We start from the raw sequence: 25,745 nt of genomic DNA, 5'->3' as shown, positions 1-25,745 counted from the left end.
CGCTATAAAAGGTTACGAGTTACCTTTAAGAATGCATTAATTTTGCTCCATTTTGTATGAAATTCACTGTATAATCAAAACCTATGGAGTAGGTACATCTCGGTAATAAAATTTGGCACGAAGTCAGAACTTACAATGCAAATAAAGGAAAAATCCGATAAGTGAAAATTTCGAGGTGTTGGTTTGTATGAACAGACAAATCATTACAAACTTATATATGTAGTTCATTTCATACAAAATGAGTGCATACGCAAGAAAAAACAAGCAAACTTCAGTTTGTAAACTTTTATGAGTACTTCGACCTGAAATTACTACGGAAGCCTCGGTAGGCGAGTCCGACTCGCACTTAACCGGTTTTTTTTTATATTTAGAAAATATTTTTTTTATTAGGCATAAAAATATATACTCAGTATGTTTTTTAGATATACAATATAGATAGATAAAAAATGAATAATTTTTTGCAAACCATTTTTTACATATTACCTACCTGAGCAAAGTGTCAATGGCTCTTAAAGTAGATGTAGGACTTGTTAGAATTAAGTCGATGATGAGTAATAATTATAGTATTTTTTGTGCTTTATTTTTTATAATCTTGTTCCTTTTTGTATTGGCTTATTGTTTTGTCAAGATTCCTCAACAGCTTAGACGTAGAATTATTATTTTCATTTCATGATTTTTAAGACTCATAACGTAAACACCTACTATAACAAAAATATTACTACACGTTGCCGAATTGTCACTTTTCAATCTCAAAAAAAACGGAGAAGCGCGAGTCAGGTTCATCCACCGAGGGTTCCGTGCGAAAATACTAATAACTTAACCAGAGCCCTTTCAACTGATACATCACTTGAACTAGCGACTTTAATACCAAATATTAAATATTTTAAGACTATTATTTTTTGGGATTAACCACAAATATGTAGTTTCAGATTTTTTCCTGAACGATAATTATATTATTTATTTGTTTGGCAAAATCGCTTTTTCATTTTTGGCAAAATTTCTTTCCTTATAATTGTATTAGGATTTTATAGAGTAGTTAAAACAGTGCTTTCATTTAAAGTGGCTAAGACAAACACACTGTATATTTTATCATATTTAACCTCGGGCAATTTGGTATGTATATTCTATTATATCAATTAATTATGAACTGATAACAGTCCTAGTTAGATGTTGGCCCTTAACAGATAATAGGTCATCATAGTTGGCAACAATATGTTCAGTTATACCTACAAATACATACAATATACATACATAGATCTCGGTTGGCCTTCGATAATACAGTATCAATGGTAGTGGAGGAAAGTTGGAAGAAAAGGAGAATTTATGAAGAGGTTGATGAGAGAGGACGAGGAACAGGTATGCAGGGTCCGTAGCGTTTAGAGCTCCGTTCTCTTGGGCTATCCCGCTTTTTTTCTTTTTTTATGTTTCTTTTTGTATGTAGTGTATAAATAGGACAGGACTTGAAAAAGGTACCTTCACGGACCTCATCATTATCATCATCATCATCATCATCATCAGCCTTTCTCGTCCACTGCTGGACATAGGCCTTTCTAATAGCGCACTGAGCTTGATCTTCGAACCACTTTACGAATGTCGTTACTCGAACAATCTGGAGGACGGCCTACATTACGCTTGCAGAAGCGTGGTCTCTACTCTAGAACACGTTAACCCTCACTGCCACTTCTGTGTACTAATTCTTTGGGCTATGTCAAGAATACAGATTTTCTGTCAGATCAAAGATACTTTGTTTTATTCAAGTTCATCGGAAGACCGATGCGAGCAGAAGACTTGGTGCCCAAAAGTGCTACAGAGATGAGATGGTAATAAAAATATTATAAAATCAACCAATTGCACCACAATCTATATGATCGATGACCACCACCCGAATATTGACAGAAAGGAGCGCAGAATATTTAAACTATAAATCAATCAATGTTCACTTCGCATTTCGAAAATAACCAAAACTTAAAGCTAAAAGCACGGATGCTTTTCTTGTTGCGTTTCTTCTGTTGTATACAAAAGTAAAGACATTAATTTTTTGCGCATATCAACTTTAAAAAAAACCTTAGTCCGCAAAGCTTTCTGCCTGCGCAAACCAAGATATTTTAAAACTTATATGATAAGGACCAAATAATATAATTTTACATTCATTTTATATCTTCTTCAATATTTCACGTCAAGTTTTCTTGAGATCCCACAGAGTGAAACCGCCTAGACAACCTAATACAGTTCCAACCCCTATTTGGGATACTTCACTTACTGATCCATCCTAAAAGTACATAATGTTAAGTTTGTTCAGTTATATTATGTCTCTCTTCAGTAGGTATCACAGCGCTGAGTTGACTTCTGCTGCTGTACGTCTTTATGGCGTACCTACCTATATGATTAATTATAATTGACCATAATCAGATATTAGAAGGTTCTAACAGCTCGTCTGCCTTGTCTATTCTACCAAAAATATTATTATAATATACAACTGGAAATTTTTAAAAAAATACTCTATTGGTAATTCGATCAGTAAGATAGGTCAAACCAAGAGTTCAATAGGCTATTTAAATTTTAATAAGCCGAAAAATTCTATTAATGACAAACTATCAATAAATTAGGCCGATTAAGTCCATTACAAGATATTAATTATTAAGTCACAACAGGCTGCTTGACCACGTGAGTTGTGTTGATTAAATGCGACGAACGTTCATATGCTTCTTTTTTTCACCTTCATGCTGTATCCCGCATATAACAGAGTAGTCTGAGAAAGACTAGTATTAGATACTCCGTCAGCACTTTACAGCGAATTCTGCAGAGAGATTGTTGAGTGTTGAGTGGAGAAACACCACACGCGGTCACGAATAATGCACACCAGAGCAAAGAAATGAAAATAGGAAATATTTTATTTCCTATAATTTAATTTTTAATCAGTAAGAAAAGAATAGTAATGAATAAATTTATTAATTATTTATTCATCTGTATTCATTTGTTAGTAATTCAATTATAGATAATTATTAACTGCAATCAAAGAGATAATGTAATGCAGATTTGTTATTGTAATTTTAAAAAATATATAATTGGGTCAGTGATTTAACACCGAAGGCTATTTAAGACTAATTATTAATTACTATCTATTGCTTATTTACGAGATTATTTATGAAATTTGCAACTATTTATCAATAAATAATTCTAATTGCATCTTTTATTTCTGTACCTATTACAGGATGAAGTTTATATCTCAATACTAATTAATTACTACATTTAAAGTTGTACAATACTTTTTAGAATAATGAGGCCGTAGAATGCAGTGGCGGTACTTTAAACTTAAATTTAAAATTATGCTCTTATAATACTCAAAATAATATTATAAAGATATTTCAATCACGAAAATAACACAAACTATACAAATATATTGCAATAAAGTATACTTTATTTATTTTATTAATCACAATGATATTTCTTATATGTTAACTTATAGAATTAAAAACTCATATTAGAGGGCATAGAGGATATATCTTCGGATGGGCTCTGGCTCGAACTGAACGAGCTCAACGTCTCCCTCGTCTCCTCTTTGATCTTCAAATGTTCTGTGCTGGAGGGGGGTCGGGGAGGCAGGGACCTGTCTTTTGACTTTTCTTTGCTACTGTGCTTATGTTTGTGTTTGTGTTTGTGCTTCTTTTTATCCTTCTTCTTCTTTTTCGCCTATAGAATGAAACAGATGTTAAAACTAGTAACTTTTAAAATATTCTACTCACTTTTTTCTTTCTGTTATAAGCGGGATACAGCGTGAAGCTAAAACTAAGGCAAAGCAGGTATAAAGTTACATTGATTTATATGAAAGTAACGCAATTAAACAAAACTAATGCAAAAATTAGCTTAACCAAAGAACCTAACTGCTGAAAGTGTTTAAGATATATATAAGTTTTCTGAATTGCAAAATTTTTTCTGCAAAATATTATTTTTCTTCAACCTTTACCGCCGGACTAACAAACATATATGAAAGATATATTAAATATTATTTACCTTAGGTGCCCCCAAATCATCCTTCTCATGTTTAAACATGCCGGGTTCAAATCCAATAGGACCTGAGGAACCGGGAATGCCGGGCAATGGCGCCGCGTTGTCTGATACAAATTCGCGTTTCGCTTCATCCTAGAAATTAATACGTTTAAAAAGCATATGATAAATAGACAAATGTAACTTGGATTGAAAAAAAAATAAGTAATAAAAATTTCTACGAAATCCTCTAGAAGCCGACACTCCTATGACTGTTAATTCTAAATTAAAAAAAAAAGATTTCTTTACAAAAAATATATGTTTGGGTTGCTTAAATCGTGATGTGAATTCCTTGAATTGAAAAATTATTTGGCTTTCACTCTGCCCTACCCTGTTAGGTGCGGAGTACAACTTGATGAAAAAAAAAAATTGGTGTTAGGTTCCGCCACTCAATATGTAATAGCTTTAGAATTTAGAGAAAAGGAGGCGAGAAAAGCGTGTCTTAATTGGCTTTTTTACCTACTCTGCTAGAGGTGGGATACAACAAATGAGAAAAGGTGAAAAACATATTTTTTTAAATATATAAACTTACACTATAAATCCTAATAGGAGCATCAGTCACAGATATAACATCTATTTTATCATCTTCTTCTTTAATACTTGATATGGGAATGGGGAGGCTTGTGTCCTTTGGCAGTTCCCGGTCTAACACTGGGTCACCTAGTGGCCCAATGTCTACTTCCATTTTAACTGGTACCTGTTAAAAATAAATAATGCTAAAATAGCCATTATATAATAAAGGTAATTTATGTCTATAGATAGTATTGTAATCAAAAAAAGGTAAAAATTTGGGACGCAAAATACAGAAAAATATCATTTTTAAAGCACGTCGTTGAGTTTAACTGCTCACCACGTAATAACTCGAAAATTAGCGGAGAAGCTAAATATAATATGAAATAATAAAGTTACAAACATAACAAAACATACATCCATAATCTCCTGCTTGATAACCGGCTTCATTTCCAACTCCCTCTGTCTCTCCCTATCCCGCTCTACTCTCTCTCTTTCCCGCTCTATCCTCTCCCTTTCTTTGTGATGCATTTGCTTCATCATGGCCTGTATCTCCGGTAGGGGCACGCATAATGGCCGCTTCAAGCCGTATAAAGTGTAATATAAATCTACCAAATCGCATCTTAGTCTGGCGTCGTTTGACAGTTGACTGTTGATGTTGTTCCATAATCTGTAATAACGTTAACAAAACCAAAATTAAAAACTATAAAAAAATATATCTGTTTATATTTTGTCCATATTTGTGCAATAAAGTATTATTATAAATATTATTTCTTATGGAACGGAGTGTCTTAACATTAGGTTCTTTCTGCTTACCCTGCTGTGTGCGGGATACAGCGTGAAGCTGATTTGATTCTTTCTGATTTCTTACCTATGAACAACTGCCTCGGTATCTAATCTATGTCTTGATGCCTTTTCAAATGGCGGCATAGAAACTAATAATCTGGCTAATCCATGCCTTACACCGGGATCGGGATCGTTTTCTACAGCTGTGAGAAGAGATGAGAGATCTTCCGGTTTACCGTCCACTCGGACAAAGTCCACTAAGCACTCGAAAGCGGCTAAACGTACGTCTGAAATTATATTATGCATTGGATTTTGATTGGATTTTTAATTAAATGATATTTATTACACAGTGTGATTTTTAATATGTAAGTAAAGAACAAAGTAATGTATTACACTATCATTATATATTTTATACATAAACCTGTACGTAAAAACTATTCATAAATAAATTAATAGTGACTATAATCCCTAAACTCCAACAGCGTCCGACTGTAAACGTGACAATTGTAGGTTCGATAGGTTCTCTAGTTTCCTCTGCATATGCAGGATACAGCGTGAAACAAAGAAAAAAAAACTGTCAAATCTGACCCACCTATATACTGTCCATATTCAGCGTAAGCCCTAAATATTGTAGGTATACTTGGTAAATGACCGCACTGCTGCAAGCGTCGTATCGCCCTCAAACAATTCACACTGACTGTATTCTTATAACAAGGAAGAACTTTCTCTAAGTTTAACACTCGTGTTATTTCCTCTAGTACTAGCCTTGTATCGGCGGATAGGGAATCAGCGGTTATGGGGGCCCCCTGTAAATAAATTATAATATCCCTTCAATATGTGTATGAAAGAAACCTCGAATGTATGAATCGAGATCTCCTTCAAATATTTCTTTCCTCAATATGAATATTTAAAGTTAATTATATATTCAATAAATGCGTCCAGTGCCTAAGATATTTCACATAAAATATATTTTTACATCAGTCCATTGAGGCGGAGCACGACACGGTCTAATTGTAAATACGAAGGTTGTGAGTTGTATCGAAGAAGCGAAGTCGATCTTCACTTGGAGGCATAATTTTCATTTCCTTGCTTTGCTTTGCGATATACAGCGGCGTTCACAACTGAACACGCAATATCTGAAGTCTCGTAAAAGGCTAAGTGTTTTAACACTAGTGTTCCCTCGACCTGATCTGTTATGTAGTAAAAATATTGGAACTACAGAAAAAACTACACATTTAAATACTCACTGGTTGTAACACTGATATAACAGGTGTAATGGTAGCAGCAAGAGCGTCGACTAAAGCCGCCTTATAATAGTTATCAGAAAAGTGATTCTTAGAATTGTCATTATATTTGAAGAGATCTAGTAAGAACCGGACTACTTCCGGTGGACAAATACCGTGGATGTTACGTAAACCTTGAAAAATAGAAACAAATATTGGTTTGGTTATTTATACAGAGTGTTTTTATTATCACCACTTTAAATGAAACTACAGTTTTAACTATACTATAAATGCCTACTCCTTTTTTGTAGTAGTAACTGTTTACATTATTGGTATGTATTCGTAAATGATGAAATATTTGGAAGTATAATAATGGAAGTCTTGAGATTACATTAATGACTAAATATTTTTTATATGAGTGTTATATCATAGCTGACATGGTGTACTAAATACTGCTTACTGGTCTTAAAGTTTTACCACCAAAACATATAAAAATAAGAAGAATATACGAGTATAAAATAAAAAATACGTACCCGCCATAGCAACAGGAATAGTTCTTTGCAAGAAATAATGTTGTAAATTATCAAAATTGTTCTGTTTTATAATATGAGGGGCTGAAAATGAACCGAACATTTTTCGGAATATAGTCAACATGGCTGGTGGACCCGCCCATGAACTTATCATTGCGTTAGCCACCTAGAAAAAGAAGGATGGAAAATCAATTTACTTTAATTATTAATTTTACGAACTTTATGCCGTCTTTCCGCATCAGACAGTATCAGAATGTAAGCGCGACAGTTGTGGGTTCGATTTCCACTCGGGAAATGATATTGCCACTTTGTGTTCAATTTGTGGTTTTCTTTATTATATTCAGACAAAACAAATTGAGTTCCGCAACTCACCACATACAATTTCTATAGGTAAAAAGGTGAAAAGACAAACTAATAATCTCCAACTATAATCTCTACTCTCTACGAGCAGCTACATACCTTCGTCAAACAATGTGCAGCCCTACACCTTATCTTGTAATATGTCTGTTCGTTCTCTATAGTATCCGTCAAAGCCTTGCGGGTCGCGGGTTCGGGGTAGTTGTGTAGTGCGTCAATCGCCTCACTTTGGGCTGTGACGTCACGTTCGTGACGCAACTGGTACTGCCATTGGTAGTCCGGCTGGGAGATTATTGTACTACGGAGGAGTGACATTTCAGGGTCTAGACGAATCCATAGTACTGGAGAGTCGCTGTGGAAGAGAGTAAGGAATTATTTTTTGAATATATTTCCTTTTAGTAATTTGTTAGAACTTGTTAGGCTTAGAGTCGATATGAAAAATTAAAATATATTAAATAAATAAAGTCAGATTTCATTTTCTCGCTCTGGTAACAAGACAAAGCGAATCGCAAACACGCAATCTTAAATCTGAGTGAAATAGCCACAAAACATATATGTTTGGGTAAGTTTAAATTAATTCATTAGAAAAAAAATACGTCGCTTTCGACTAATGAAAGGACTGACTATATCATTATAAAACTTTATAATGATATAGCTTATACAACAGAATAACACATAGGCTAAAATTTATGTAAATATTTTGTATAATTTGGCTATAATATATAGTTAGGCTGGCAAATCAGCGAGTGGGTCACTTAATATTTAAACAAAAACCTACTCCATAGCAGATAAATCCATATCAACTTCCTCGCCAGTACATAAAGGAATCTTCTTTTTCTTATTTCTCCTACTTTTACTATGACAAGTGATGTCCGCTTTGACAACAACGTTCTCTATTTGCAATGTATGTTTGAATGTGCCGTCTAACTCTTGAAGTTGTACTAAAAGAGGTCCTACATATTTCCTTATACCGCGCTCGTGGACGCTGTCTTGACGGATTTCGAGTTCTACTGTGTTTCTGTAAATGAAAGGAATATTTAAAATAAAATATTATTTTTTTTCTAAATTAAGCTATAGAATAGGCCATATTTAAATCAGACCAGGAAAATGAAAATATTTTGGATAAAGATCAGTCACACAATCAGCGCACAATCTAAGTAATCTTATTTGTTTTTTTTATCCGCTTCACGCTGTATGCCGCACACTGCAGGGAAGGCAGAGGGAACCTAGTGTTAAGACAATTTGTTTCTCACGTTTCGCCGAACTCTGGAGGCATTGCGTGTTGAGTGGCGAAACTCAATGCTCACTTTGCCTCGACACCAGAGCGAAGAAGTGAAAATACAAATTTAAATAAATATTTCATTTCCTTGAGTGGGGATTAAACCCACAATAAGTCACGTTGACAGTCAAATAATGTGTACAGACCCACAAAGTATTACAGAAACGCAAACACGTTTAATATCAAATCTCCACAGCCATAGCTAACGAAGAAAGATAACTTCAGGACGGCCACAACTCGTCGACCGTACTGTAATTAAATGAAATGTAAAAAAAATAAATAACCTTTTCCTATTAAAAACGGATGTAAGCTGAAACTTAGCGTGTCCACCAGTCCTCACCCACTGATCAACGAACACCGCCATATCTTTACCAGTCACTGTAAATATTGCTTTTACGAAGAGATTCGTTGATAACAGCAAGTGTCCCCAAAGTCCGCTGCCTATTTTAGTATTAGCCGCGTTAGTCGCTAACGATAGTTGTTTGTTGAACACTTGCAAGAGTAACTCTTGGCCGATACGCTGCTCCAACATTCTTAATACAAGTTGTGATTTTTTTCGCATTATCTAAAAAAAATATTATACAGTGTTTTTGTTATCTCCACTTTAAATGAAACCACAGCTTTAACTACTCTATAAAAGCCTAATATAATTAAAACGCCATTATCCCACATCGCTCCAGTAGTTCTTAAAAACAAACACTCACTTCAATGTATCTCGGCGACATGGTATGCACGTTTCTAACGGGAAAATAAAACACATCGTTGGATTCCGTTCTCGCGCCACTGGCTGGTGGCTGCCATGGATCGAGGACTATTCCACCATATTGTTCTTCATAGGTTACCACCTGGAATTGTATTTAACAATATATCTGTGTACTTAAAACTCATCCATCAAATTTTTACCGAAAAGGTACATTAGAAAAGGACATTAGAGAACATGAAAGGTAGACTTAAGCAAAATAAAAATAGTAAATGTTTGGCAAAGGGCATATAATCGACGCTAAAGAGGTTTGGGCAAAGGAAAACCAATAAAATATATTTTTATACACAAACTACATTTAGTGCGAAGTTTAATTTCAATCCACACATTTCATTAAGCTGGCAGAAAAAATATATTATAGACATAATACTCCCATAATACAAGAAATTTGCTGACTTTGAGACATAGATTTAAAAAAAAATCAATCAAAATAAGCATCTCAATCGTATTTCAATCTACAAATCCAAGAAACTAAGATTGAATATTGCTTACTTTTTATTATTTAGTCTCAATATGTCTAATATTGGAATATTAAATCCAAAAATATATTAATAAATCATAGATTCCTTACTTCCTGTAACTCTTGATGTATCCAATACCGATACTCATTATTGCCAAAACACTTTTTCGAGTATAAACCACACAAATACTCAGGTATTCCTTTGGCCAGCCATAAATCTGACCAATTTTGCATAGTAATGAAGCATCCGAAGAACTGTTCTGCAACCGCTTGAGCCATTGCCTTACGACTTATATAAGTTTGATCGATTATAGCAATTGAATGGAGCAAATGAGTACTTAGTATTGACATTGTTGTATATGCTGTTGCATCATCTTCAGTCTGAAAAGATTTTGTTATTTTAATATTTTTAATAATGTTTCTTAAGGTGATGCTTTAGATTTATTTACTTATTCATTTACTGGTGTGTAAAATATGACTACGTCGAAAACTATTTGACACTTTATTATTTTAAATTATTTTCTGTATATTTAATAATCAAATAATAGGTTAATTTTTAAGTAATCTTGAAATTTAAAAAGCAATAAATCCATAACATTAATTCAAATCAACTTACCTCATCAACAAACACTTGTTTATAACAAGGATAAGGGTATCTAGTAGACAGAGTTTCTTCATAAAATTCAAAAGCCTCATGCAAGTAGCGCACAGTGTTCTTTAATATTTGCATGAGATTGGGCAAACAGTAGTGGGTCACTTCATTCATGTGGGGATCCACGTAGGTCTCAAATGGGCTGAAAAATTAGTTTTTATTTTAGCTTCAAACTACCTTTACCTAGAGTTAGGGCAACTTATTCTCCTTGTATGGAAGGAAATCTCAAAAAATTATACCAAAATCACATATAACTATATACATGATTTTAGTATAATTTTTTGAGATTCTAGCATATGGCCCAGTGGTCAGTGTGGTTAGACAGTTTCAAAGGGTCAGGTTTTCTAAAAAAGGATTAATTGTTTTCATTTTCTCAAATTAATTATTTTCATATCATTTCTATTAACAAGATAAAATATTATTGAGTGCTGCTCCCCAACATGTAATGTCTCTAAAATTGTATAAATACTCTGTAAGAGTGTCTTAACTGTAGGTTTCCTATACCTGCCATGCTATATATAGAATATATCATAAAGCTAAAAAACCAACTCACCCAATGGCCAATGCAATATTAGGTGCACAAGCAGGAGTATTAACAACATAGTGGAATGTCTTTCGTCTATGATCAGGAGTGTATACTACATCTAGTAATTCTCCACAAGACACTGCCGTCAAACTTTCATCCACAGTAAATTCTAACTTCCAAGTGCATGGTTCAGCAAAACTATCTACACATGGAAACCATAGGCGGGCAGAATGACCATAGGTAAACATGTGGGCTGATTTCTAAATGTAAAAAAAAATATCAAAACAAACATAAAAAACAAAGATAAGTAAAATGATTATTTATGTAATATTTTTAAAGCAAAAATCATTTAAAAAAAATACTTTACCTCTACTAAAGTACCTTCTCCATCAGGCACAACAAAATGCATACCACCCTGTGGAGATTCCAATGAAAATTCAATTCCAATTCTCAACCCTCGCCCTTCTCCAACCAAGTGTGCTGCATCATCTGGTATTTGTATATGTAATTCACCAGAATTATGATCTGGGTCAATCTTTTGAGCAGCGGACAAGTGGAATTGGGAGAAAGCTTCAAGTGATCTCCTGTTAACATAAATAGATTTATGATAGAATTCAGAAAAACTTTTATTAGTTTGACAACTCTACTCGCAGCAGGAAGATTCAAGTAGTTTTTTTTTTATATACACTCAATATCCTTCATATTGTAGGGTAGGCAGAGAACCTAGTGTTAATACATTGTGTTTTCCAGTTTCTACCCCAATTCGAGGCATTGATGGTTGAGGTGTTGAACACAACACCACAAGTTTTCTTGCCAGAGTGGGAAGTTATTCATTTTATTTAAATGAAACAAGTATTTATAGTATCTACTAAAGCAACAAAATATTTTTATACGAATGACAATTAAACAGTAATTTAAGTATTTATCTGTTGAGGGTATAACAAAAACGATACATACGTATTTGGATCACTTTGACATATATCCAAGAAAGGATCAAAATATTGAAAATTTGCTTCATATTGATCATTCAAGCAAACTCGGTAGATACGGCACTGTTTCCCATTGAGCCGAATATATCGCAAATTATCTTTAAGTGGCACTATTGTCAATTCAACAAAGCCCTAAAATTTAAACCAATTACAAAATTAATCATCTTAAATGTATGTTTTCGATTTAGGAATGTGTAATTTTAATGCATTGTTAACTTACAATAACACTTCTTCTTTCGAAACTTATACCAGTCAAACTTAGAATTTGATGAGCTGTGAACATAATAAAATATTCATATAAGGCAAAACATACAACAAATGTTTATAATATTGAGTAGTAGTGTTTTCTTGATACTTATAATTTAAAAGGGCGACAATTGTCGCCTGTTCGCTCTCTCTTCATATCAGAAGAATTATTTTAAAACTATGTAAGGTAAAAGTGCAATTCATTCATTATTTAATATTATTTGAATAAACTTCAAATAAGTGTATTACTAAATTTATATTTAACAAGCCACACAACACGATTGTTTTTAAGTTCTGACAAGTGACAATGACATTTAAAATATATTCATTATATATGAAATATAACAGACAGATAGTAAAGATAACCATTGCCTTCGGGGATAAAGGTTACCTACATTCGATTAAAAAATAAAAATATACAATTTACATAATCATATTAATAAGAAAAAACATAGATATCACAAGGCAATAAAACTATCTTAGCTTTTTACCTTTTTACCGTATTGTATTTCCGTTAACGTAAATTTTTAGGAGGAAATTAAGTAAAAATATTTAATTTTCAATTGAAATATGACATACAATATTGTAATTATAAAATGGATCCATTTTTGTTTATTTTAATGTCTTTATTGATTTGCACCAACGCACTTGATTTAAATTACGGTAAATATAAAATTACTGAACTACTACGGTAGTTTTAAAAATATATTGTGTAATCTGTATTCTAAAATCTTAATCTGTCAAAATAAAGACAAGGAAGGGAAGACGAGATTACGATAAATTTGTAATTTTTGATTGTTGTGTCCTTAATAAATTGTTTCATGTAAACCATTTCGTTTCATTATAAGACTTCAAGAAATTTACATGTTTTCTTTTGATGTCACTACACAAAATGTGGGAATCACCATACTTGACTTGTTTGGTTTTGTATATATTTTCCTTCCAAATTATAGCTACTAATTCTCGCACCTCAAATATTTGGAAATTAGACGTTGAAGAAGGCCAAATAGTTGACGGCAATACATTATCACAGGTCAGTCTAGTATACTCTATTCTTTATTCGTTTGTACACACCTTGTGGAATATTCAAGATTCTGTAACATATTGTCGCGCTCACTTACATTTTTAGTTCATAATCTTGTTAGCCTTGAAGAACAGGAGTTTTTAATAGAATATAGAATAGAACAGCTCCTAATATACATTACATTTGAATTAAAATATACATATTTATAAATGTACGTAACTTAATTTGTAGTTATTTATTTTTCTTAACTCTACCGAAACAGTTATATAAACTGTTTTTCCTACTTTCACTTAATACTCATTTTAGGATGACTCTGATAAAACCAAAATCACTGAAGAGGATGCTGTATTCAATATAATAACATCAACTGTATACTATGGCAATACTTGGACTAAACATGGCTTTGATATGTTTTGTACAGACTGCCAAATGTATGAACAGCAAAGGTATTTTTAATCAATTTTATTTATAAGTATGTTTGTAGTTTGATTTAATGTAAAAAACAAAGAATGCTAAAATTTTATGAAGATGCAGTCTTTTTCTAAATTATGAGTTGGTTATATTGACCAAAAAAGAGAAGATATAGTAACTAACAGATCCAAGTGATGGTCCATTAAGAATGAAGATGAATGTGTTCTGGTAGTTTAGACATGTTGAGGATGAGTGAGGAAAGAATGGTGAAAAAATATATGACGCTATAGAGAGTGCTAAGAGCTCTGCTGTCTCTTGCTATTTCCCTAGGAACAGAAAGTGTAAAGCTAGAAATGTAGTTTTATTACTTCATAGAATGAGTAAAAAGTATTTTTACATGTAATAAACCTACATCTGGGCCTTAAGCTGATGTTCATCAGTTCAAAAGTAAGGTAAATACAATTTAACAATGTTCTAAAATTGGCATTGAGTCTTAAGTGTAGAGCTCAACACTGCTTTGCCTTATTATCAGAATGAAGAAATAAAAATATTAAATATATCCTAGAGTGGTAATCAAACCCACAACCTGTCGGGTTTACAGTTGCACGCTTGTGCCCCTGCACCACAACTGGCCTCACTGTCTATTGCACTATCACTGGCTGACATAAGAAATATTCAATAAAAAATATTTTCTCAGAGCCAATGGAGATAACGGAGAAGAATCACCATCTACTGAGGGTAATGGTGGAGAAGTGGACGATGAATATCTAGATTGTGGCAAAGCTGTTAATTTTACATACTATGACACTCTTGTTGGGGTGGCGAGGCGTCATAGACATCCCAATGTACCTGAACCCCAGGTTAATATAAGCAAGAGAGAATACTATTTGTTCACCTTTTTTAAAATTATTTTTAGTACTATTCCACATTATGAATAGAAAAATGTTAAAGAAAGTTACTTGAAAAAGAAACATAAATGCTAATTGTTATAAATTTTGTATGTTTTCTAACAATTTCCTAATTCTTAGTATGGTAACACTTAAAAATGTTAAGAATTTTAATGTTATACATATTTGATAAATTTTGACTACATCTCTTGATTATTATTTCCTGTCGAGCTAATTTTAGCTTTACTTATTAGCTAATAGCTTTACTTTATTTAAATTGACCTATCAAAAGTTACCAATGAAGTGACATAAATCAAACTATTTATAAATATTTTAAAAAAATAATATCATAGCGGGACTCGAACTCGCACATACACTAAACCGTATCATGGTTTCCAAGAGGCAATGGTTCAAGTAGTGCTAATTTAAAACAAATTAATATTTTTATATATTTTCTGAAACGTTTCAAATTATTTTTCCAGGTTGCTCTTATATTTTCAAAGAAAAAATCATATAAAAATAGCATAACAGAGTTAGACATAAACGCTTTAGAGAAGCGTTTAAAGAAAGCTAAAAGAGAAAAACCAAAATCAGTGCAACTTTACAACCAAATTGGCAACTTTTGGAGAATAAAAGGTGACACCCGTCTATCCATAGAGTGCTTTAGGCGCGCTCTTGCCGTGTCACCTTACAATGCCGAGGTGAGTGTCATTAAGAAACTTAATAATACAATGAAGGAGGCCGGCATGGTGTAGCGACGATCCGACTCGTAAGCGTGACGGTTGTGGGTTCCTTTTCCAATTAGGAAAATGAATTATTTTGACTCCCTCGCTCTGGTCGCAGGACAAAGCGCTGTGTTGAATACCGCCGTCGCCCAATATTTGAAGACGCAATGAAAATTAATAATTAAGTGGTATGTAAGGAATAGAGTCAAAATGAAAAGAAATCAACAAACTATGTCAAGTGATACCTTGTTGAATAGTTTCATAAATGATAATTTCGTTCATTGTATAGATCATAAGAGTAAATATTTTTTTAGGCCTGTATTTATATATCTCTCTATTCTATATATATTTATATATCTCTACCTGTTACATTTTTAACAGGTCCTACTAAACCTAGCTCGGGTTCTATTCACGCTGCAGTATTTAGACGACGCCATTTATCTAACACGTCGTTCCCTCGAAGTGCAACCCCCCGACAGGAGCACGTGGCAACAGTATTTCACACTTGGCGAGATATTTAAAGCGTATGGACATTATCAGGTTATTATATTATTATTTTTTGTGATTTTTTTATTTTTTTTAAATTTATTAATCATAAATATAAATTTGAATCTTATTTATAAATTAAATACAGCTAGGTATATAGTTTTCTTATCTTTATCACAATACAAATATATGATATAGATTCATTTTTAATTAATATTTTGCAGTACGGTCAATGAGTGGTGGTCAAAGTTCGCTAAAGATTGTTGCGCATATTTAATTTCAAATTATTTTTTACTTTTAATTTCATCCTTAATCTAAGACTGAAGTTAGGTCTTCGACGGACACAACTCGATGACCATATTGTACTTAAATAATTACTATAGACATGAGATTATTATTAAGTTATAATATTAATGCTTCTAATGATAAACGCATTAGATATGCATATTATGTAGTATCGTCAAACAATATAATAAAAACAAGAAATTCCCACTTCAAATATAGATTTTATTTATTTTTATTACAGGAAGCAGCAATCCACTTAAAGCACGCGCTGGACCTGCGACCCGACTTCGAACCCGCGCTCATAGCGCTCAAAGACATAGAGAACATACCGGAGGCGTCCGTGCATGTGTACACGCTCCTTATTATTGTTTGTCTCGTGAGTACATAACTTAAATTTTTAACAATTTCGCCTTCTGCAGAACTCAATACCATGCTTTCTCTCGCCATAGTAGGGAAAAGAAGATATAATGGTTTCCCCTGCCTAAGGATTGTCTCTAAAAACTAATTCTCGTTTAATTAATATAGGTAATGGGCGTGCTACTAGTAATTCTATCATCGGTGGACAATGGCAGCGACGCGGACGAGCACAAGACGCAACGCCACTTTAACCGCGCGATGGCAATGCGCTCGTTGCGCGGCGTCGCGCTCGGCTCACGCGGCCGCAAGAAAGGCGGCTCGTAAACGAACAAATACTAATGCAAGTTTATAGTGACTGAGTTTACAACCTCTGCAAGTATGCCCTTTGCCTTATTTACTTTTTTTTTTAGTTTTAGTTTTATCTGTGTTCTGTTTATTTTTTTCTCGTGTTCCATTCTTGAATTGTTGTAGTACGCGGTATGTGAGATTTGAATTCGAATATTTTATTTGACCACTAAACGCAATGTTACTTCAACCGTGTTGAATGGAGTTGTCTACTTCTGAAGGCAATGTGGGTTGTAAATGTATATAACTGTAGCAACTGGGTTTACAACCTCTGCAAGTATATGTTTTTTTTTGCTTTAATTTTTTTGCATTTTCATTTTGTTTTAGTTTTTGTCCCATTTTTTTTGTGTTGTGTTAGTATGTGGTCTGTCAAATTTAAATTCGAATATATATTTTTTTAATTGTGACAGTTTGTTGGATTTGTTGTCTGTAGAAATTTTTTTCATGAGTGAGGCTTTGAGTGGTTGTAATATGTTTATTTTTTACTGTTCAAACAAGTTTCAAATTTGAGGTATCAAAAAGTAAATGTTGATCTAAATTATATATATTACAATACATATTTTGTTCCTTTTCTTCCATTCAATATAATTACATGTAAAAATACAGAATATTCTTATACAGAAATAACCCAAATAAATTCTAAATTCAAGATATTTTCTAAATAAAAAGTTAAGACAAAGCAACTTCAATTAAAAAAAAATGTTATTGTGGTTATAACTATGTCGTTTATTTTTTAAACATAGATTTTGTGCAGCCATATTTATGTTTCCGTTCCTAATATTTAGTATCGTTTATACATACATAAAAGTACTTACTGATAAATGCTCAACTATCACATGTGATTTTCGAAATTTTCTTTTTGTATAATATGTTAAGATTATTTAATTACCCACTCTTATGTGTACTTGTTTTATGAAAGTAAATTCATATATAGGGATCTCTATTTTATTGATATTTGGCAATGAAATAAAATTTTGCAAAAATATATGTTAAACTTAGCAATATCCTAAGAAGTACAAAATTTTAAATTTATACTTTATTAATTAATATTTTTTATTTTTGTTTCTACGTAAATAGTGATAGGTAAAAAATATAAACTATAGATGTCTTTGTCACCTTCGTCTGAAATAGATTAATAAATAAATGAAAATGACGTAAGTACACGTACACTTACATATATTTAATATGAAAATTATATATTTGTCTTATGTAACTGTGAGTTTATAAACGTAGTACAAATATTATTGAATGTGTTCCACGAAGTGCCTACCTAATTGAATAGCAAACTTCGCTTCCACGTCACATGAAATGTTGAAATTAATATAACAACCTAGTTTGAAATAGGGTAAACCATATAGATATCGCCTAATGATTTAAAATACCTTGTCATAAAAATAAACAAATATACAATGTGAGTTACTAAATGTATATGTAACTATTAGCCTATTACTTTTTGCTAACACGCTATAAAGAAAACAAAGATCTTTAAAAACGTTAACGTTACGTTCGAAAATCTAATATTTATATTAATTAACAAAACAAAATACCTAGTTTTAATTTAGTCACATTTCACGCGTAAATAATGAATATAATATAAACTATGTACTTTGAACTTTTCTGTAAATTAGTCCTTATGAAAATTATCATATAATTTTTTTAAAAAAGTACTGGACCGATCCATAGAAATATAAATTAAATAACAGGAAATGAACAAAATATATTTTCTGGGCGATTACTCTCTGGTTTACCCTACTACATGTATTATTTTAAACTTTACGTACAGAACCAAGATCGTTAATACCGTAAATAACAATTAAATAGTTCTTCATATAATTAGTTTGTGTTAGAACTTTGATACACATTCAGAATTAGTTATTATGTCTAAATTAAATAAAAAAAGATTGGCAAATAAAAATTATATATATTTTATTTTCAACAGATGTTAAGTAAGATATAACATGTATTTTTTAAATTCTTGTGATTTTTAACTTGAATATATATAATGATTTCTGCGTTTTTCCGTATATTTCGAGATCCCTAAATTAAGTACCTACTAAATACTAGTTAAGCGTTTTTGCTTTTGCTCACTTGTTAATTTAAAAAAAAAACATTAATGATAATTTAGATTTATTTGTACATTTTAGTTAAGGTTGTGACTTCCAAACTGTAACTTGTAAGAGATTCTAAACTCAGACTCTAAGTAATAAAACAACGTTTAATAGCTTTTTAACTGCGATTACTAGTGAAAGCTAATATTTATCGCTATCGATATCTACGGCGAGTATCGAATAGTACTGTTCTCTTAAATCTTATTTAACGTTTAATCGTAATTAAACATAATCGTACACCTATTGTAGAATTGGACATAACAAATATATTTTTGCAGCCTGTTCATTTATTTTATACTTCTATCAAATACAATGTAGAATACTACTATTTAGAAATGAAATAAAATGCAATTCATATTATTATTGTATTTATTAGACCATTGCTGGCTTATACGTAATGCTCTATTTTAAGTGAAAGTATATTTCTGATTACAATCCTTATATGGATGATAATATGAGTTAATTTGAATACAATGTGTGGGTGTGGTTAATGTTAGACGCACTACGATATATCGCGATGATGTCAGGTAATAAGTAACAAAGACGAATTAAAAGTTAAAATGTAATATTTATTTAAGCAGTTTTTAAAGGTGACACAGTTCCTACATATTACTTATCTATAAACTTCAAGCTAAAGGTCAAAGTTGTTGGTTAACAAAAAATTGTTCTATAATTGGACCGTTTATTTTGAAAGTGGTGTAAGTCCATTTTTGAGAAAAATGAGCTATCACGTAATTCATGCTTAATTTAATGTAATTTTTTTATATATAACTAGTCCGTGTTTAATTTCTCAAAAAAAACCCATGTTTTGAACAACTTAAAATCGGTCGGTAAATGTAATTGCATAATCATCGACATACTTACCTTTAATTTTTTCGAAACAAAAGAAAATGGACTTACACCGCTCTCAAAATAAACGGTCCAATTAATGCTAGGTATTTACTACAATAGCAAACTTAATTTTTTCCATAGGAACTAGAATTGAGTCATCTATATTAATATAATTAGTAAATTTGAATTGAACTTACTGTTTTTCTCAAAAAAGGGTGTAAAAATATAATGGTTGTCGAACATGGCTTCGCATACAAAAATAACAATCTTTTAAAATAATAAATCTTCAAATCACTACATATAATATGGTGTATAATTATTTTTATTTTAACTACATTTTTTTTAAAATAACCACAAACAAAATTCAAACATTTAAAAGGACAGTACTATGGAAAAGAGGCTATAATATGGCTTATGTACAAATATAATTAAAGCAGACTTGCCAAGTCTGTTCGATCTCCGCTTTGTAGTCTTCAACATCTTAAGATAGATTGTACCTGTTGTACCCTACGCGGTGTTCCTTTTAGCAGTTGTATACCCTAAAAAAATTAATTTTTATATAATATTATAACTTTTTCGACTATTTTTAATGTAATTGTTAGATATCCAGTTAATATAGTGGTAGAAAAAAGTAATAAAAGGCAGTTTTTTTATAGAATATCATAGTTCTATATTATAGAGATAGTAGATTCACTGTTCGCAAAGTTACATATTATTATATATTTTTTTAATTCAATTAGCATAACAATGTAAAATTTATTTTAAGCAATGCAAAAATTTAAAAAAATATCTCTCCCGTATCTAACAATTACATAATACATTCGGTAAGCAGTAGTTAATAGATAACAGAATTTCCGTTTAAAATATAAACTGCTAATAATAGGAAAATAAAAGAGTGGAGATAGAAGTAGTTGGGCTGGCCATGATTGCAACCTAGTCATTCTAATAGACACGTGTATGCGAAACCGCGTGTATTTCATAGTAGTGCATGCATACTTTAAGTGTTCGTAGCGTCTAAGGATATTAAAGTTGCAAATCTTAAATTGAGATTGGTAAAAAATGTACCTGTTTTCATTGGTTCTTTTGTTATTTTTGACTATTTATTAATTTAAATACATGATTGTCTTAGCATCTATATGTGTTTTATTTATATTATCTAAATATCATTGCCTAAACATTGATTCGTTACAGGTGAATATTTGAAACTCAACATATTTCTATATCAAGGAAAAATATTTAAAAATATTGGATTACAATGAAACAATATAAATAGAAAATAATGTATTTATTATAAAATGTATACATGTAACTGAAAGTCCGTCTTTACATTGACTAAAGCCATCTCGAATAATTAATCTAAGCCGAATGATGCCAAATAGTGTGATTTAATTTACAATTTTCAATTTAGTGGGCAGTGACCAACTAGCTTATATACCTAGATAACCAAAACAAGATGGAAATTAGCAATTATGTTAGCATCCAATGGTGATAGAATGAGTTTAGGCGACGTCGTGGATGCCGAGTCGGAATATGTCGTGCTGTACAAAGAAAGATTCTCCGAGAGGCTTCAACACAAATGTTTGCATGTATGGGTGTGGTGGGTCATCGTCGCACTGGAAATAAACAAAACGATTTTTATAGCTTTACGGCAAATTACATATAGGCAGAGAGAACTTAATGTTAATTTCTCCGACATCAGCTTTCAGCCTGAATCTAATTTCAGGTGTTGAGTAACAGGACAAGTCTTACAAGATCAAGAAAATGAAGTTAATCATCAATATCAATCACTTCCACGGGAGGGGATCGAACCCACGATAATCACAGGCCTATTACTTTAATTTCTTTAAGGTCATGATAACACAGTAAAAAAATTGTAGGTGCAGTTACTGATGGATAATGGTGTTGTTATCCAGAACTGTTAATTTTTTACTTTTATTTTTTATAAATACTTTCTTTTAACCAATTAAAAATAAACAGGTAAGTTATTAAACTGAAAATATCAATTTAAAACAATCAGACCCATATAAATTTATATTGTTAAAATTGTTTATATACATTTCCAGTGATAAGAGGTAATATTGTTATTATATAGTGTTTTTATCTGCAGACAGAAGAAAGTTATAATATAAATAATAACTTATTATTTTAACATGCTGTAAATAATATATTTGTGCTGATTAAATGCAATATATTATATAAAAATAATACACATTAAAAAACAACAAATAATGTGAAAATATAAGTATGCCTATAATTCGTATTTTAATCTATATAAGAAATACAATTGAGGTAGCTTGGGTAATAAGCAGTCAGAAAATGTTATTTATAGTTCATAGATTTTCAAAATGGATAATAAAATTAACATCTTAGTTTTTTTTTATATCTTCTGTTTGGTTGTTTTTACATCTTCACCCACATAACTAACACCACTATAACCCGCATATAGCAGAACCTAAGATATTAAATATGTCACTCCCTCGAGTGGGAATCGAATCCATAATCGTCGAGTTTACAGTCGCACGCTTGTGCCTTCAAAAAATATTTTTTTTATATCCTTAAGTACGTGAAGCCGCAGCCGCCATGAACATATGAGGTAAAGAAACAACCAATCAGCTCATGTTCAGCTCAACTTTTGTTCATAGGTAACAATCTCTATCAATAAATCCAAATATCAGTGTATCAGACCAACTGATGCAGTGGCCTAGCTAGGGGGGTGCGAGCGGTGCGGTCGCACCGGGCATCAAAAGGAAAGGGGCATCAAAGTCGACGATTAATTTTTTTTTAAAGGTATCCAATGTCACATTTTAGTGTGTGACGCTTGATCTACGTGAGAGTAGAAGACACTTTGAATCTGTTTTTTTTTAGACCATTTCAAAGGGCATCAAGTCCTAAGCCGCACCAGGCAGCAAATACCCTAGCTACGCCACTGAACTGACGTCATAGTAGATCGACATGGCGTCTAGCGATTCTGACATAATCGACACAATTATGGCACTTTTCAGTAGAATATAAATTTGTATGTGTATATTTTTAAGTGGTTTGTTAGAATTTTCGGATAACTGTTGATTAAAAGAGAAGGCTACAAAATAATTATAGTAAAGTGCTAACACTTTCAATTTATAAATTGAATTCTTGTTATCTTTATTAATACATTACTGATACTATTTATGTTAATAGCAGGTTTAGGAAATCAATATAGGTTAAAACATTAAAAAAGCCACAATGTTGGTTAGTATACAATTATATCATTAATTTTAATTCTTATGAATTATGATGGTAATTTCATAAATATTAACTTACTCTTTGTAAAGTTTTTGTAATTCATAATCAATATACCTGAGATAAACACATTTTTTATTTGATGTCAAGAATGAAGTGTCTCAAGTCATGGGCCAGATTCAATATTTTTTTTTTAACATTTTTAATATTTGATTCCACACTAAGGATAGAATATTTTAGAAAATGTATAAAAAATTTGGAACCTGAAACCATAATATCTCACTCTAGAGTTTCAAATTATCATACATTTTCTAAAATATTTCACAATAAAATTACTCGGGGTAATATTTACAAAGTGCTAATTGCAAAGCAGGGTATAGACATGCTGCATTCAATTTACCCTTAAACATCGTGTAGTGCCAGCCTGAACATATCATGTTCTACATAGAAAGAGTTTCCTATTGGCTTCAGTACAAATGTTTGGAAGTATGCATGTGGCTGATCCTCATCTGTCTGATTAAATAGCTATTATTTGCCATTTTCCTATTTTAATTGGTAAGATTATATTTTATAATCTATTTAGTTCAATATTTATTGTTAATTCATATACTAATGTTACAAGGGTGAGATAATTTCAGATACCCAATAAAAACACATATTATTTGTGGCACAGTAAGTCAACTTGAATAGTGAGTCAGGATTGAACTGTTAAATGTGACAGTTTGGGGTTTAATCAATCTATTTTATTTATGAAAAATTGTATAGCTGCTTTTTTAAGAGAGAATGTATATACAATATGCAAGGTAAGTGAAACAAAACATAACTAACATGTTCTAATTTCACATATTACTGGGTGTAGCTTGTTTATCACATTTGGAGGTATCTCAGACTCTACTTATCACTCTATGGTTTCATCTTGAGGGTGTTTGAAGGTGGCGATGCAGGGTGAGGAGCTTAGAGTTGGGCCTGACACTTGTGACCCAAGCATAGGTTTAAGAGACTCCTTTAAATGCATATATATATATCTACCTCAACTGTCAGAGTTCCTCTATATACCAACAACAAATTTGAAATCATTCTACTAATGTGACCTTCAAAGTATGCTTTAGATATAAACAAATGATAGTTCTTGACAGGCTGAGACATATTAGTTGTCAATATTTTTAGTACTTAGTCAATATATATTCATTCTTAATGGTATAATAAATAGTATCGACTGTTAAGAAATATATAAAAATATATCATCAGTTATAGAAACTGACATAAAATGTCAAAAAATTGTATTATACTCATTTAGGGTTTTACTTATTTTTTTATTGCAAATGTAAATGCAGACAGTATAGTAATTTTAAAAAATAAAGATGAAATATATACTAAAATATAAATTTAGAATGAGTATGACACTATTACGAAAATTATAGAACATTTAAAGTAATTTTAGACTAACCTGCAACCTGCCGAGAACATTAATTAAAACACCACCATCAAACATAGGCTGTGAATCCACTGAAGACACAAGTCTACCAATTTTTTGAAATGTCAGGGCCTAAAAAGTAAAGAACATTATGAAAGTAATTGTAAAGTAACTCTAATATGGTCTATTAGGATTAGTCACTAAGATAATATAAATGTGGCTAACATGATGCACAAATTTTTGTATGTTATTAAAGACAAAGTAAAAAACCAATACCTTTGTAATTAGTACAAGAAAAGCATGTAACTAATAATCATAACTTTCTAGGTATTGGTGTTTTTTAAGTTATGTATTAAACTTAACATCACTTTTATTAGTTAGATTAACTACTCACATTAAGTTTCTCCATTATTTTTACAGCACCCTGTATTTGTACACCTTCAAAAGTCATAAATGATGTTTCAACCTGGAAAGAGGGACAATTAAATACTACTTATTAAGGACAATTAAATAGTATTATTTCATTACTTATTGGAAATCAAATATTTTTTGTCAATTGAAGGTTTTAATGACATTTTGACCTATAAGTTAATTTAATTAATTTTAGATAGAGTTCTTATGATTTAATAAGCAATAAAATTTGTAACTTATTATTATTCTTAAATTTTACAATATTAAAACTGCAATGACATATTTTCGGCGGGAGGCTATACGGTTTAACCTCAAAATAAAACAGAAATAACGTTTAAATATTGAGATACGACTTTTTTATTTGGTTAATTGAAATTTATTTTTGTTTTAGCCAATCTAATACTCACATTGTACATATTTGCTAGATTTGGTCGCTGCGCCGGATCATCAAACAGTGCGTAGTATTGCTGAACAAAACCTTTACCAATTGCATCGTACTGTGGATTTAGCGCCATTTCGATGACTTGTTAGTCCTAAATATTAATAAATTATACCAAGTACACTATAGTTACGAAAATTCAGGCCTTTTCGGGCCTCAGCATACCTTAACTTATACACAGAAAAAATGGCAAACGGTTTTTAGTGTTGCTATTTATTTCTGTGTTGAATTATTAACAAATTAGCTGATGATTTACTAAGAGCCAAATGTTTTAATATAACAATTATTACTTTATATTTAATGTACTTCATGTGACGAGTATAATATAATTTCAATTATTTTTATGATTATTATTTATTGATTATTGGTGTTTCGAGTTTCGAGAGAGGCAGTTGAGTTCACCAATGTCACGTTGTATGGAAAATACACAAAGGAAATTGA

General features: G+C 31.5%; 3 protein-coding genes across 4 annotated transcripts; 1 reads left to right on the top strand and 2 right to left on the bottom strand.

Moving 5' to 3' along the window:
* Positions 1 to 3,388: 3,388 nt before the first annotated feature.
* On the bottom strand, positions 3,389 to 12,669 carry Taf2 (TATA-box binding protein associated factor 2). The gene is made up of 19 exons (XM_085204155.1): positions 12,476 to 12,669; positions 12,337 to 12,391; positions 12,085 to 12,248; positions 11,495 to 11,711; positions 11,155 to 11,387; positions 10,566 to 10,743; positions 10,061 to 10,330; positions 9,434 to 9,574; positions 9,014 to 9,294; positions 8,229 to 8,468; positions 7,553 to 7,802; positions 7,097 to 7,259; positions 6,588 to 6,757; positions 5,933 to 6,146; positions 5,426 to 5,627; positions 4,972 to 5,224; positions 4,577 to 4,741; positions 4,012 to 4,140; positions 3,389 to 3,690 (listed from the first exon to the last, which is right to left on the bottom strand). The coding sequence occupies exons 1-19, from the start codon at positions 12,517 to 12,519 to the stop codon at positions 3,469 to 3,471; spliced, it is 3,591 nt and encodes a 1,196-aa protein (XP_085060281.1). The 5' UTR covers positions 12,520 to 12,669; the 3' UTR covers positions 3,389 to 3,468.
* A 438-nt stretch (positions 12,670 to 13,107) lies between these two features.
* Positions 13,108 to 20,954, top strand: LOC146527828 (uncharacterized). Its single transcript, XM_085204063.1, has 7 exons — positions 13,108 to 13,395; positions 13,693 to 13,832; positions 14,495 to 14,657; positions 15,167 to 15,385; positions 15,791 to 15,949; positions 16,422 to 16,556; positions 16,706 to 20,954. Exons 1-7 carry the CDS (start codon positions 13,240 to 13,242, stop codon positions 16,859 to 16,861), a joined length of 1,128 nt encoding a protein of 375 aa, XP_085060189.1. The 5' UTR covers positions 13,108 to 13,239; the 3' UTR covers positions 16,862 to 20,954.
* A 137-nt stretch (positions 20,955 to 21,091) lies between these two features.
* Positions 21,092 to 25,538, bottom strand: Ntf-2 (nuclear transport factor-2). Of its 2 annotated transcripts, XM_085204065.1 has the most exons (5): positions 25,273 to 25,538; positions 24,849 to 24,920; positions 24,488 to 24,586; positions 23,441 to 23,553; positions 21,092 to 21,434 (listed from the first exon to the last, which is right to left on the bottom strand). In XM_085204065.1, exons 1-4 carry the CDS (start codon positions 25,378 to 25,380, stop codon positions 23,443 to 23,445), a joined length of 390 nt encoding a protein of 129 aa, XP_085060191.1. In that variant the 5' UTR covers positions 25,381 to 25,538; the 3' UTR covers positions 21,092 to 21,434; positions 23,441 to 23,442. The 2 variants fall into 2 exon arrangements, with proteins under 2 accessions (XP_085060191.1, XP_085060190.1); XM_085204064.1 differs by lacking the exon at positions 23,441 to 23,553 and having other exon boundaries at positions 25,273 to 25,521.
* Between the last annotated feature and the right edge of the window lie 207 nt (positions 25,539 to 25,745).

Source organism: Heliconius melpomene, chromosome 20 (genome assembly GCF_056956725.1).
Source record: "Heliconius melpomene rosina isolate 202511_hmr_F chromosome 20, ASM5695672v1, whole genome shotgun sequence".
Classification (NCBI taxonomy): domain Eukaryota; kingdom Metazoa; phylum Arthropoda; class Insecta; order Lepidoptera; family Nymphalidae; genus Heliconius; species Heliconius melpomene.
Note: the sequence above shows the minus strand (reverse complement) of the source record. Positions and strands in the feature narration are given on the sequence as shown.

Excerpts from the sequence above, each read along its gene's own strand:
- Taf2 (XM_085204155.1), bottom strand. The coding sequence starts at position 12,519 with ATGAAGAGAGAGCGAACAGGCGACAATTGTCGCCCTTTTAAATT. Across the intron at positions 12,249-12,336 it reads TCGAAAGAAGAAGTGTTATT|GGCTTTGTTGAATTGACAAT; the intron begins GTAAGTTAACAA and ends TTTAAATTTTAG. Across the intron at positions 5,225-5,425 it reads ACCGAGGCAGTTGTTCATAG|ATTATGGAACAACATCAACA; the intron begins GTAAGAAATCAG and ends ACGTTATTACAG.
- LOC146527828 (XM_085204063.1), top strand. The coding sequence starts at position 13,240 with ATGTCACTACACAAAATGTGGGAATCACCATACTTGACTTGTTTGGTT. Across the intron at positions 13,833-14,494 it reads CAAATGTATGAACAGCAAAG|AGCCAATGGAGATAACGGAG; the intron begins GTATTTTTAATC and ends ATATTTTCTCAG. Across the intron at positions 15,386-15,790 it reads TGTCACCTTACAATGCCGAG|GTCCTACTAAACCTAGCTCG; the intron begins GTGAGTGTCATT and ends CATTTTTAACAG.
- Ntf-2 (XM_085204064.1), bottom strand. The coding sequence starts at position 25,380 with ATGGCGCTAAATCCACAGTACGATGCAATTGGTAAAGGTTTTGTTCAG. Across the intron at positions 24,921-25,272 it reads ATCTAGCAAATATGTACAAT|GTTGAAACATCATTTATGAC; the intron begins GTGAGTATTAGA and ends CCCTCTTTCCAG. Across the intron at positions 21,435-24,487 it reads ATGTTCTCGGCAGGTTGCAG|TGCGACGATGACCCACCACA; the intron begins GTTAGTCTAAAA and ends GTTTATTTCCAG.